The sequence below is a fragment of the Halichoeres trimaculatus genome, unplaced genomic scaffold (assembly GCF_033239565.1).
Source record: "Halichoeres trimaculatus isolate MK-OKI-2021-1 unplaced genomic scaffold, fHalTri1.1 fHalTri1_scaffold_9, whole genome shotgun sequence".
Classification (NCBI taxonomy): domain Eukaryota; kingdom Metazoa; phylum Chordata; class Actinopteri; order Labriformes; family Labridae; genus Halichoeres; species Halichoeres trimaculatus.
Window position 1 is genome coordinate 29387543 of NW_027437188.1, and position 14958 is coordinate 29402500.

The following is a 14958-nucleotide window of genomic DNA, read 5'->3' on the forward strand; positions in this document are numbered from 1 at the left end:
CCTCGTAACCCAAGAGGCGTTTCTGGTCTGTGTGGTGAAGGTTTCAAGATATGAAACCAGCAGTGTGAGGGTGGACCACCATGGAGCATCAGTACACACAGACTGGGAGTCTGCTGGGAGCAGGGATGGGTGCCTCACTGTCTGAAGCCAAGACAGACAAAGTGGGGGAACCGCAATGTAAAAGTGGAGTGTCTCACCCAACAAACCTTGCTCTCTGTGTGGTTTGCCCTTTTCTCTCGTTGCTGTCATGTACTCTGCATTACAAAGCTCACAAAAGTACTTACTCACTGGAACCGAGCCTAGTTTTAGAACATGACTATTACAGCTCCTCAAACCAAATGTTCTGTTGATCAGCTTATTGATCCATCAAGTTGACATTTCAGCACTGTTAGCGTTGCTCGACTCTGGCCAACATGTCAAACTCAAAACCAAAACCAAAATAACAGTTTCTCTTAGATTCTAATGTCTTTCCGAAGCCCCCTCTTTTTTCATACATGACAATTACCCTGTGCATGAAAAAGCACCAAAAGTCCAAATTGTTCAACGTCTCAAACAGACCTCCTCTACATGATCCAATGACAACAAAAGCAGAAAAACAGTAAAGATATGAAGAGTTATACAAATCCGAGAAAGCATGCGTGCTACATGTCCATAAATCAGTCGCCACCGAAGAAGAACTGAGGTTCAATAACCGGCCCTGAGCCCTAATTTGGTCATCCCAGAAGATGAGGGCATTCACAGCATCATTACTGCTAACAAGCATCTGCAAAACATCCTGCTCACACAGCGTCCGCTCAGCTCCCACATTTTCCTGACCACACAGAGAGGTGTAGCCTTGGCTTTGGATTCTTAACCCCTGGCCTTGTTTGTATTTTGCACCGCTCCTTTCAGTTTTACAACTTCTCCCCTGAAACAGAACCCGATCACTTTTTTTCACACTCTTGGAGTCGAGGTATTGACTAACCTTTCCAGACCTGTAAACCCAGATTGATCTATTTGTGAGCAGAAATGGGACGATCTGACCGCACGTCCAGCTTCTCTTTTTTCACGAGCTTGCTGGGCTCGGTAACTTTCTTCTCAAGCATTACTTCAGCTGGCAGTGAGCGCAGCAACGAGGCTGAGGCTAAAGGGGGGCTGAGGTTGCTGGCAGACAAAAGCGATGCATTCTTTGTAACAGTTGAGTTCTGGATATGGAGACAATTTGCTCAGCGGTCAAAGTATTTTGGTGTTGTGTATAAATATAGTTTATGCTTCTCTGGAAAAGGGCAGTTTTGTGAATGTAAGATTCTGACAACCAAGCATCCACCAATGCAGTACATTCACTTCATCACCGCCCACAGGATCAAAAAAATCTGTTAGATTCGGATTTTACACTCTAGTTACTGATTTTTATACCTGGCAGGCTGTCAGTTAGCGTCTGCTTTCCAGTCTGGTGGTGTCGTGTGGACAGCAGGGGACTGGATGGATGATTTAGCTCAGATTTGCTTTGGAACCAAATGAATATTACGAGCAGATGATGCTTCCTGATGCCCAGCTTGTTTCGCGGGGCCAACTGTCTTGCACATGTGCAGAGAGAGCACGAGCTGTGACAACAGAAGGCCTGGCAGGCCTCCTCACAGCGAGCCTCGGTCTATTCCACCCATCGCGTCCAGCCGTCCCAGAGGAGGAGGAGGCAAAGTGAATAATTGTGTCTATTAACAAAGGTCAGGCTAAAGTGCTCTGAACGCAGCGCTGTGACAATGTGGCTGAGGAGGAACACACACCTGCAGTCTGACTTCACTCTGTTGGTAATTTACACCCTTTTCTTTCTTACATCATCAAATTGGATAAGCCCGGGCCGAGTCTGACTGGGACCCACTAAGCAGCGTGTTCGGGTCATCTAGGGAGGCCACAGGGTCCCCATACAGGCAGATGTGCTGCTCTCACCTGCTCCGATCTACATGTCACCACTCCAGAGGGAGACCAGGGGAAGTGAAGAGGTGTAACTGGATCACAGAGGGGACGCAGCAGTGTGGGAAAAGGAAGCGGGGAGAGATAAGAAGTCTGGACGCACAAGGAGAAAGAGTAAAAAGACACAAAGAGACAGGAAGGGTTCAGGAGATCCCACCCCTCGGAGTCAGAGGAGACATGTTAGAGGAGGGATTAACAGCTGGATCCAGCTGCTGAGTCGGGCCTTTGTCACAGCTGCCAGAGTCCAACTGTCCCTCTGGAGACAGCCGACTGTTTTCTTTTCTCCTTCTCTCTTTCACTCTCCTTCCACTACACTCACACCCTTTCATAGAAACTTGGACGCAGTGTTGAAATGTCTGCCTCACCTGCAGCAGACAGTCTGGCAGACAAAGTGTACTAATGAAATTTCTGCTCCCGCAAGACAGAGAGCCATATAAGCCCATCTTCCTTCCTCGCCAGATGTGGGCAGGAAACCCCTCCAGCAGACTTTTATCTCCCAACTTTTCTTCACAGTCTCCTTCAGACGCCGCGTGGCTGCATCACTGACTCTTTACGGTCACCCTGAAGGGTTGGAAACACTGTTTGCTCTGCCAATCAGCGCCCACATCACAGCTATCAACAGATTTCATGTTTAAGAAACAACACCATCCATCCAAGGAAATAACTACTTACATTTAAAAGCTTGAGCAGATTAAATGTCCACTGTCTGAAACAGAAGATTTTTCATTTATAACAAAGCAAAGCTCTTTTCCATCCTCAGGCGTGGCTATCTGACACGAACAAACCACTGCTGAAACAGTTGAATTATCTTGTTGACAGTGGTTTGATAAATGATGCACCCTTAGAGTCATTTATCAAATGTAAAAAGCAAATGCTCTCTGGCTTTAACTTCTGAAACATGAGGAGAGTTTTCTCTTCTGTGTTTATTGAATTTCAGTCCAATATCTTTGGGTTTTGGACAGTAAGTCTAACAGCAAAAGTAATTTAAGGACATCATGATGGACTCTGAAAAAGTCTGATAGAAATCATCTGCTTTTTGAACACACACAGAAATTAAAACCAAAATGAGAGGTCTTTCTCCTCCGTTTTATAATCTGGTTTTCAAACTCCAACAGATCTGGTTTACTCATAATGAGCAATTTTTCCCCACATGCTTCTGTATTTAACCCTGAATCATTAAAAGTTTTACCACAGCTTTCTGACTTTGGAAAAAAGAGAGAGGTGCTGGATTCGCTGATGGACGTCTGAGCACAATAAAATGCGCTAAGCTGTCTTAAGCGCGACAACTTTGACCTGAACACCCACACGCCATCCAGATGTACATCAGTGTTTATGCTCGCCTCAGTGCCCCTGCTAGGCCCAGGAGTAAGTGTTCAAGGAAGTATTACATTTGCGAACACATTAAGTAGCACATCCAGTTTCCTGCAATTTTACCGTTCCCTGAAACACTGTTACACCACAGAGCCACAGCGAAGCTCGGTAGTTATAGCAGGAGGAAAAAGAAACAGAGGAGACCAAAAGCAGAGTCAGCTGGCCTCAAGCTAAACCAATCTCACAGGAGACGCGCCAGTCTGGTATTAAGACAGACAAGAGAACATTCTGTTTGACACAAACCATCCCCTGAAAAATGTCTGGTGAGAACTGATTCTACGGTTTGGGTACCAAAATACTTCTCTGAAACTGGCAATTTTACTCATCTCCATAGTTTGGGCACACAAAGAAAAGCTTTATTTAACAAGTTAAGAAAGCTGATTACAGAGAAAAATGTGGCTGTGAGGACAGAGTGATTGATCAGTCAGACGTTCCCTCCAGTCAGCAGATCATGGCATTTTACATTGTTCTTTTTTTCCCACTTTAATTTAGAAGACAGACAAAATGAGCTGTTTATATGCCCCTCACAGAGAGATGCTGGAACATGTGGCACACTGAAGATTAGCAGATGAAACCTTTAAAGGGGCTGATAAAGACCCCTTTTCCCATGAGTACTAGCACCCAATGTCATGAGGACACAACTCTTACCAAGGTGTGCGTTTGGAGAGCTGATCCTCTTTTTAATGTTACTTTTCTTTGTTCAAGACGACTTTTCCCAGGCTCCAATGTGACAAAGTCATGTGTTTATTTGTACTTGACAGGTGCCCTATGGCTGCACTGGAAAAACACTGAAGTCTTATCAAGTGTTTTTGTCTTATTTTCAGTAGAAAATGTCTTTTTAGGCTTAACATGAGCTACATCAGGGGTGGCCAACTTGCAGCTTGTGAGGCACATGTGGCTCTTTGCCTTATGGTGTGCGGCTCTTCGATCCATTCATAAAAATATCTTTATATAGTTATGAGTAGTGGTGTGCTGATCAATCTAAAACATTGATATACTGATGCCAACGAGATCAGTATTGATCAATGTTTGGATGTACAGATTGATACTTAAGTTTCAGTTTCTCTTCTCTAGTACAAATTTAAACACACAAACACAGTAAATCTTACTTTGAAAATTGGAAACGTATTGATTTTCCTTTTATGTGATTCCGTTTATGCGTGAGAGGAAGTGTGTTCGTAAGACCACGTACGTGATGTGGCTCTCCGTAGAACCTCAGGAATTTTTGTGGCTCTTGGTCTCTGACGGGTTGGCCACTCCTAAGCTACAGTCACCTGACCAGTCCAACAAAATGTCTTTTTTCAAGTTGCTTGGATCAAATAAAAAAATCTGCCAATTGAACAGGAGAAAAGTTACTTGTCCTAAGACATTTCTCTAGTTTCAAGCAAATATTTAAGCAAATTTCTCTTGTTCCATTAGCAGATTATTTTTTTACTTGTTACAATCAATTCAGACCACATTTTTGTCTTTAAATAACTTGAAATAAGAAGTTTTTCTGAACTGATAAGTTGAATTTGGCTCATATCAAGTAAAACAAGATTTTATTTTACCAAAAATAAGACAAAAACACTTGATAAGATTTCTTTTTTTTTTTTGCAGTGTGTACTCGGAGCCCCCGCTACTTCCAATACAGCCACGATAGCTGATTTGCTTCGAAATTCATTTCAGAAACAGACAGGAGACGTCAGGGAACAGACCACTGCAGAATAACTGCTGCATGTGGGTTGGAATGATTATTTCAAACTGTTTAGCTCGTCTTCTGTCACTCTCCTGTTTAGCTTTCTTCTACTCTTCTGTTCTTTTTCTTTTTGACAGTCCAGCTCCACTGTCTGCCATTACTACAAAACAAATGTCAAGAAATCATTTTTATCAAATAAAAACACAGATTTCTCTTCTTACTGCTAAACTTGATCCACTGGCGTGAATCAAGTAGCTGAGAAATGGCGTTTAAATTGTGGGCTACAATTAGGCTTTTATATATAGAGGAGGGAATTTTTCAAGATCACTTAACAAGTCTTCGGAAGGACTTCAAGTGGAAAGCTACGAGTGTGGAAAATAAATGTATAACTAAAACTAATTTCTTTCAATGCCATGCAGATTTTCCATCAATCATAAGTTTTGCACTGGAAGGCAACTTTTTAGGATCATTTTCATTTTTTAATTGGATGTAGTGGATGAGTCTGGGTGATGATGGGTAGGTGTTAGCTCAAACAAAACACAAAGGGTGATTGTGAAAAGAAGGTGTGCTGCAGCAGAATTTACAAAGTCCTCTCATAACTCAACAATAAAAGAAACTCCTGTAATTATTCTGTGAAAAACAGATCATTATCCGGAGCTGCAGAGCGCATTATGAGCATTTCTGGATTAGATATTACCTCAGAGCACTGCAGTACCAGCGTTTTTTAATCATGTAATAAAGCTCAGCGACACAGCGGCACAAAGTATTGGTATCAGTGTTATTGGAACCAGCCTGGTGGTCAGCGGTGGGCCGTCATTAAAGTACACAAAGCCTGTGGAGCCTGTGAGGGACCCGTATGAAAGGATCACATTCTTTCAATCATTCATACTTTCTCTCCAGGGCAATTATGAGACGTCTGTCTCCCTAAAGACGAGCTGCTTTTATGTTTGCAGGGATGGAGACATGATGGAGAGCGCCACTCTACTGAGGCACCCCTTTCAACAAGGCCGCCTTTCAGAGTTCAATGAAATAATGAATGTGTCTGAGTAGTACTTTATGTTGCACTGGTTATAAAGAATCTGCTTAACAAAAGTAAAAAGTGGCCCACAGTGTTGCTCAGATTGAACCCCAGCCAAGCTACCATAACTCTACACAACACTGCAGATGTTTTTTTTTTTTTTTGGTGGTGAATAAGTTACCGACATGTTGCTCAGGCAGGAAACACTTTGGGTGGCAGAGCAGAAACTTTTCCTCCAGCGTCCATCGATAGAAATTTGAAGTATTTGCTTCTTTAATCACAGTAATCAGTGCCGGGCTCATGTTGCTGAAGCGGCTCCAACATGGACAAGTGGTCCACTCTGTCATGACCACAGGGGAGACGGGTTCAAGAAATTAGGTCTGGCCTATCCTCACACCCAACTAATGAGAAACGAAGTGAGATCAGATAAGAATTTGGAAAGGGACAGACCAATGGACAGACGAGGAAGCCCCCCTGCTCGTGTCACCTCCGCCGCTCATGCCAGCGCTTGTCAGGGCTCATTTCCTCCTCAGCTGCTTTGAGACCCCCTCTCGCCTTTCTGCTGGAGCCAGAACGACCCCCCAAAACAGACAGAGGGCCAATTCACTCCAAACCAACCAAAAACCACAACACTATGAGGTGTAAATTATTCCCCAATGTGAGGTTCTGACACAACAAACGGGAATGCTTCATCATCGTCTCATAAGTGGAGTAACACATAGGAGAATTGATTTCAAACTCCCACTCTGAGCCAAAAGTACGAGGCTTTGCTTTGGTGGATTTGGAAATATGAAAGTGGGCTGATATTCCTCATTATCCCTAATGACATCTTTTCTGACACTTACACACGTCAGGAATCAAAAGCCCCACGCTTAAAGGCTTTAACAAACGACCTCAAAGTAATTTTTTGTTTCCATATGCCGCACTTTCCGATTACTCTCAGAGGACTTCAGACTTTGGTACTGCAGCACAGTGAAACACAACCTCCAGGGCGAATGCATTTTTTCATCCCACAGCACAAAACAGAGATATAAAATAGAGTAAGAGGCCAGATTTAGTTCAGAATGAGTCAAACAAATTTATTTGAAGAGTACAGGAACCTGTTCTGGTTGCTGTTTGGAGTCAGATCTGGTGAATCAGTTATGTTTGGCTCCTTCTCAATCAAGAAAACTTGTGAAACTGGACACGGTTTGAACTAATAATGGAAAATCGAATCAGAAATGACTCATGAAAAGCATTCCACAAAGGAGCCCTGTGGTTTTTAAACGTTGTTTCTCAAGTCATATTAGATTTCCACTCTCAACGTTGACCTATTTTCTTTGCAGTAGATCTTGCATCCTGAACACAAGACTGATTTCTGTTAATAGGCTTAAGTCTTTATTTTTAGTTATCTTTTTCCCCCCACACATCTAATTCCAAAGTCATCCATAAACCCATCGATTTCAAGGGAAAGTGGCAAAATATCACAGGCACAGCAGTGTGGAGCCAGACTATATTAGAATAATCATGAACTGCTGTGCTGGTGACCTGCAGAGGAAAATGATCGAGCCACTTCAAACGTTTGAATTAATGGTCACAATACCCAGATTGTAATGGATTTTTGGACAGCATAGAGTTTGGGGGAAAAAAACGGGGGGATAGTGGGAATTTCATCTGAAGAGAAAAGAAAAGGCAGACATCAGATGTCTTGCTGGGATGTTTGGATGTAGAGCTGGCACCCTGAGTAAGAACCGTCTGTTCTCACATGGCCCGCCAACCACACGTCTGCAGCATCCAGGCAGGCCGAGAGAGGCCAGGGAGCTGTGGCTTTACAGAGCCGCTTCACAGTGTGGGCCAACTGATCAAAGATGTCATACTCTGAGAGTTTGGGAGTAGGTAGTTATGTTTCTGGAGGTAATGCAGATGAAAGAAAATCTCTGGACACATCTCGTCTGGAGAGAAAAAGTTTTCAGATATCCTATAAGTACATGAACCTCAGCTCGGATTGGAAAGGGTGATGGAAGAGCTTTACAGTTCTCCAAAACATACATTTCTTTAATTATTCTATGATTCTGTTTCAAATTCCATAATCAATTTCAGTACATTCCCCTTTTTCCTTATCTCCATGGTCCCTGTGATTTATAATTGAGAGGCCTCCCAGAAGAAGCCGTCGTAGCTTCTATTTCTGCTTTCAAGCCAGGATTCGCGGTAAGGCATGTGTCTCCTTTCACCCCTCCCTCTCCCAAGGCCAAACCCTGGGCCAAGATCCCGTCTGCTGGGCTCTCTGTCTGGACTGAACTCTGCATCCCTCTCCTTGATCCATGCAGTACTACTGCAGACTTTTGTGTAATGGAAGATATATCAACATTTCAACGTTTATAAAAAAAAAAAACGAAAAAAAAACTCTGACTTTTACTTGAATGATTCGTACAACTGATGAGCTGTCTTTTGGTAAGTGCTGTCTCTTTAATAAAATGGCCAAAAACTACACAAGACAGATTTGTTTTAATGAAACAGGACTGCAGTCACTTGCGGTGCTGTAATTTGTCTGAACTTTACATCATGTTGTCGTCCAAAGCCATTTTTTCTCACGCTCAACTAGCCTAATTAAGGTGCCTTTTCAGAGTGAAGTGACATCTATTTCTTTAGAGAAAGCCCTGAATTTGTTTCCGTCTGTGAATATGTGAAAAAGCCTTTTGTGCCTGGGCTGACAGAGGACTTAACACTGCCTCTGTTACCCTGGAAACATTTGGAGAGGTGAAGGGGAGGACAGCCAAAGAGGAGATCATCTTGGCCTAAATCTGCAGGTAAATCCTCACTGAGGCAGTCCAACTTAAACAGTTTTACCATTAAAACATAACTCCTCTGAGAGGAATGCAAAGCATCAGCTAAGTCTGACAAAGTTCTCTCCTATTTATCTAATAAATTTTCATTTGTTTTGCTCTTCACTTTTGCCCCTGGGTTAAGTTCAGATTCCTGCATGAGCTCAGCGCTGAGGTGCGGGAGTGTGATTCCTAAATTAATCAATTCTAACTTCCATAGAAATATATTCCCGAGAAAAAGTCCTACCTCAAGAATGCACGTCCCAGAAGCTGTGTTCTCCTTGATGGACACATTGTAGAAGTTTTTCTCAAAAACCGGCTCGTTGTCATTTATATCCTGGAGCAGGATGTTCACCACAGCTGTGGAGGACAGCGGTGGCTTCCCTCCATCTGTGGCAACCACAGTTATACTGGGATTGGGGTTCTTTTCATAATCCAGCTGTGTGAGGGTGGTGATAATCCCTGTAACAGAGTCAATACTGAACCAGTCTGAGTAAGTGCCTTTGTCCTGCAGGATGCTGTAGCTAATGTCCCCGTTGGGTCCCTGATCTTTGTCTCTAGCAGTCACCTGTAACACAAAACTCCCTGGAAACACCACTTCAGGGATGACCTGTCTGTAGACGGGCTGGTCAAACAGAGGAGGGTTATCATTGACGTCCGTCACCTGGATTACAAAAGAGGACTCGGCCCTGAGGGGAGGCGTGCCTGAGTCTGTGGCCATCACCCTTAACTCGTAAGTGTCTCTCTCCTCACGGTCGAGGATCTTGTCCACGCAGATCAAGTAGATGATGCTATCCTTAGTGGTCAGAGCAAATTTTCCATCTCCTCCTTCGAGAGACACGTTGACATTAGCATACTCTCCATAGTCAGGGTCCGTGACTGAAATCCTGGCCACATACTGACCCGGTTGTGCCCCCTCAGAGATCCTTGGTGATCCGTCCTCACTGAGGAAGATGATGGTCATTGTTGGCTGGTTGTCGTTGTAGTCCCTGACATGGATGGTGACGAAGGCGTTGGTCACCTCCGGCTGAGTTGCGTTGTCCTGTGCTTGCACCACCAGCTCGTGCACTCTTCTCATCTCAAAGTCCAGCGGCTTGTTGAGTGTGATGACACCAGTGCGAGAGTCGATGACGAAGTAGCGGTCTGGATCACTTTGTCTGCGGTTGATTTCATACAGAACCATCCCGTTGTCTCCATCATCAGCGTCTGTGGCAAACACCTGCAGGATGTTGCTTCCTGGTTGGAGGTTCTCAGATATTATGGCGTGATAGCGGCTCTGGTTGAAAACAGGAGCGTTGTCGTTGATGTCTTGCACAGTAATATCTAGTGTTATCTGATCAGTCCTCTTGGGTGAACCTCCATCAAAAGCCTCCAGGGATAAAGTGTAGGTGGATCTTTTCTCTCTGTCTAGAATGGCGTTAACCACCAAGTCCAGATAGAGAACCTCGTTGCTCCCCCTCCTCGTCTCCAAGGTGAAAGCCTGGCCAACGTTTCCATCCTTGATAAGGTAACCCTGTGTTGTGAGCTGCCCGTTATCAGCATCAACAGCTGGCTCCAGAGGAAACCTGGTGCCAATGGCGGTCTGCTCTGGGATTTTAAATGTGGCTCGTTTTCTTGGGAACATGGGGGCATGGTCGTTTATGTCAATCACCTTGATCGTCACCTCCACGGTAACACCTGTCATGGTGACTGCAATGAAGTTGTATCGATCCCTAAGTTCCCTGTCCAGAACTTTGGCTGTTTTAATAATGCCCGTACTCTCATCTATGTCCAAATCCGTACCCACGCCTGTGCCCTCATGGTCCGAGATGAAGTACAGGGATGCAGTGACGCCAGGAGGGAGTCCTGCACTGATGTCGCCAACAATTGTACCTTCTGGCTGCTCCTCATCCAGCTGCAGCTCAAGAGTTCCCAAGACCACAGGTGAATGGACCGTTACAAGCTCCAAGACCACATACACTATTAGCACTATTCTTCTGTTCCACCAACCAGAAGGGTCCATAATAGACTTCCCAAAACCCTTGGCAGCTGTCTTCATTTTGGCTCCTTCTCTTCAAACCTGGAGACACACAAAGAGGAAAAGCTGAGACATATCAAAAGCTGACAGCCACAGAAACTAAGAAAAGGTGTATTATTCCTGAGTAAAAATACAGTGTGAGTTAGTTTAAGAAAAATAAGTACATGCCTTAAACACTTTCCCACATGTTTTATGGGCTCTGTTCCTGACCACAGCACCTACAATATAACCTGCACATGAGATTTTCCCTCACTTCTTAGTTCACTTAATAATTCGACACCTTGTTCCTTCTGCATACCAGAAAGCTCTCCTCTGCAAAAGAAACATCAAACCACAGGCCACAGCTTACTACCTCAGACACACAGTCTTTGGCTGTGGCTGTTCAACTCTAATTAAAAAGGTGCAGGAGTCGCTTCTCAGTGCGCACACTGAAGCAGTTCCCCTCATGCAAGTCTGGGAGGCAAGGTCCTGGTTTTATTATTAATGTGTGCTATCACATTTAGCTATGTTATGAAACAGTCCTCCAAGAACCTTTAAAATATTTAACTAACCCCGAGCTAATATCTGTCTTATAATACCTGTGAGAATTAATAGTTTGAATGTTAAATCATGGAGAAAATATTCAAATATTTATATTTAAAAGGAACAAGAGTGGTAAAATTTCTTGCATAAACGATGAGCCTTCTTAGCCCCCCCACCATCACCATGGCGAAGAATCTGTAACTGAGATTTGGAGACATTTTGGAGCAGTGTGGAAACTGTTCAGCAGGACTGTCACCATCTGCAGAATAATCCAAAACCACTGAGTGTCTGGCACACATAAATTATTGTGTCTTTTTTATTAAATAATGAGAGAAGCTTTCACTTGTTAGTGGTTGTGGGTAAAATCATCCAAATCACTTCTGTTTTGATGTATCTGTATTGTAGAAAGCTTTGATGTGAGGGTATTTAAACAAAAGCAAATCAAACAACAATTTGGTGTAAAGTTAAAGCTCTGCAAGGCTCCCTCCAGTGGTTCAGCAGATAAGTGCAAGGCCACATTAAAAAACATCTGTGTGCATCTCTGTATCAGTGTGTGAGTGTGAGTGCATAGTGCATTAAACGCCTCCTGTGTGTCCATGACTGCAGAGCTGGTGACAGTGTGTTTGAGTGACACAGCAGACGTGAAGGGCTCCATGCAGTCTACCTCTCTCCCTTTTTCTGGCTTTTCCTCGTTGTAATTGAGGGCTGCTGGAAGTTGGCCATAAGAACACGAGATTTCAGGGCTAATTTCAGTCAGGCGTTATCTGGATCCTGCAAAGCTGCAGATGCTAACCTCTGCATCATCAATTGGTTTTACTCTAACCTGTAAGTGCGTGACAACAAACTTTAGAGCACAACTTTGTAGAATCTAAAGAGAGAATCTGTGCTCTTAACACCACTTTCTTAACCCTGAAGAAGAAGCTTCTTCTTCTCTTTACTTTCATGGAGATAATAATTTCCAACAATAAAACTATAAAGGAAAGCACTTCAAATCCACCGTCACATACCATAATACGGACCGCTTTGTGAGAGCTGTTCTTGGCCAAAACATCCATGAAAATCTTGACAGCTCTTGAACTTTAAAGCCTCCGTTTTGATTTACTTTACTGCAACACTGGGGGATGCACTTCTAAACAGCTTTCTCCAAAGCACAAAGGATAGCTTTTCAAGGCCAGAATCTAAGTCCAAATGCCACAACTGAAATAATGCTTTCTCTGGTTGAGCTACAGCGGAGGACCTCTGCAGAGCTGAGTAACTTGATGGGTATAACAGACAGAGCCGGGAAGACTAATTGCACAATACCAGGTTAAGAAGAACATATGGTTTTGAGATATTCTGTCTGAAGTCAAGAAGAAGTTTCTGAACTTTAAAGCCATGAAGTTATATAACAAAGACAGTATCCTGAGTGCGCAGGCCTCAAACACAGGGAGATGCGTGTCTGAAAGTGAGTGGCAGTTAGCAGTGAGGATATAAAAGGTAACAGCCTGTTCGTGTGGAGGGCTTCAGGGAAAGCAAGAAAGAGAAAACACAGTTAAGAATAGCTTCTGATGGTTGAAAGCTGTTGCATTAAGCAAGCCAACACCACTGTGGCCTGGATTTGTATGTTTACTCTGAATCATTGTCCCAGATCATGGCGAGCCTCTCCTGCTGCTGTTAGGTAAACCTTAGTTTGGTTAACTGATGTAACTGAAGGAGTCCATAATCCATGCCCCAGCAGAAAAGACTCTCAGATATTTTATTTTTCAAACTGCAAAACCTCAATCGAGGTTATTTATCTTGAAACCAGCACACACGTGTAACACTTCGTAAATCTTATTGTATAACTATAAGCTTGACCCACTTTCTTATGAAATTCTCTGAACCTAGTCAACCGACAAAATCCAAGGTTTCTATGGATTTACATGCAGAATGAAACCTCTGTTTGAATTCTGAGTTCTTTGCTAGCATGACTGGAATCAGCATCAAATCCTTGGCAGCAGTGAAAGCAGAGAAAAGGAGAACATCAGGGCTGTTTTTCTACCTCTGCGCAGAGGTCCACGTCATGTTTGCTGAAATGTGTTCATCTTTCAGTATCCCACTTGCTTATTTATCTGCACATTTCAACTTTCTGTGAGGTACAATTTGTTTTTCTAGCGCTACGGGATCAAGACAACCAGCCCAGGCTATTGGTTTGGCAAAACCAACCACTGACAATACATCTGCATAAACACTGCTGCCTCTCACTGTGAGCCAATACTCTACAGAGATCAGTGCCAAACCTCTCCTGAAACATAAACATGATGTTGTTGAACATCATAATTAATGCTGTGGGTATACCGCAGATCAAACCGGCCAAAAGATACAGGATCATTTCATCAGGGGAGACAGATTTTAAATAACTGTCAAGTACTTAACTTTGGCTAATATTTCAAGCTATAATCATACCTGATATTCAAGACGTCCTCTTATGAAATAAATTGGATGCTTTTGATGAAACCACAGTATCTGAACTGCAGGAAGAAACCAAAAGCTGATCAAAATTTATCTCAGCTCATCCAAAGCATGATCCTGAATACACAACCTCGCTTTAACAGACTAATCATTTTTACTACCAACAAACCACACGGGATATCTTTAGTGAGTGGCTCACAAAATTAGCTTCTTATTCCATGCCGTGATTCCAGTTAACTCAAAGAAAACTTCTGCGGTTTCACTAACATGCCACGCTGCCTGAGGCTCAATAGAGCCGTAATGGAAACCACAGAGGGAGCTGCAGATTGACTGGACATGAGGACGACACGCTCAGCACAAAGCAAACTAAAAGCTCTAAGTAACTGCCAGCCTTTCATAGGTTCCATGTTTCTATGCCCGGCATTCGTCTTCAAAAAAATCAATAAACTGGCATGTTGAAAAGCCGAGAAAAGCTTCAGAAACGTACATACCTGGCCTTCTTACAAACACATACACTCATTTCTTGTTCCCAGTGAGCTGAAGGTCACTGAGGGTCCATCACGAAAAAGAATCATCTCTTTCCCACAGCAAGAGCAGCATGGGTTTGTTCAGCTGTTTGTGCAAGATGTTTCAGATAAAAAAAAAAAAAACACACACCTTCTGCTTTGAAGATGACACCATCTGATACACTCGTAGTTGCATCATTGAAAACACATGTGCACTGAGTTACAGTAGCAGGGTACAGGCACAGTATATGGACAGCATTACTGCAACTAGAGTCAAAGTTCAGCTCATTTGTTCACAACAGCATATGTTTCCTCATAGGACGCAGGCCCAGTGACTAGGATTTGGAAAATCTGAGGGTTTATTCAAGGGTGGGGACGAGGCTAATGGATGTGCTGCAAATCATAGCCTTGTGCGAAGTCCAAAGGAAATTTAACAACAGAAAGATGCTGCAAATACATAAAAATGCAAATCCAGATCTGCCCAAACACATGCAGGAGAAAACACTTTAAATCCAGATCATGGAAGTGCTCCAGGCCTCTAAGGGAAGATTGGTTAGCCTTGACGCCTGCTGGAGGATTCCTCAAGGTTTGCCACTTCAAATGTTGATGTCAATTTATAGTTCAGGGTGATGCAGTCCATTGTAAGGAAATCTGTAATTTTATGT

General features: G+C 43.3%; 1 protein-coding gene across 1 annotated transcript in view; it reads right to left on the bottom strand.

Annotated features, from left to right (window-relative positions):
* LOC141797963 (protocadherin-16-like) overlaps positions 1–14958 on the bottom strand; it is a 92684-nt gene that overhangs the window by 74605 nt on the left and 3121 nt on the right. The window contains exon 2 of the mRNA XM_074679684.1: positions 9066–10877. Within this exon, the coding sequence (XP_074535785.1) occupies positions 9066–10856 (1791 nt within the window). The 5' untranslated portion in view covers positions 10857–10877. The remainder of the gene's footprint in view (positions 1–9065; positions 10878–14958) is intronic.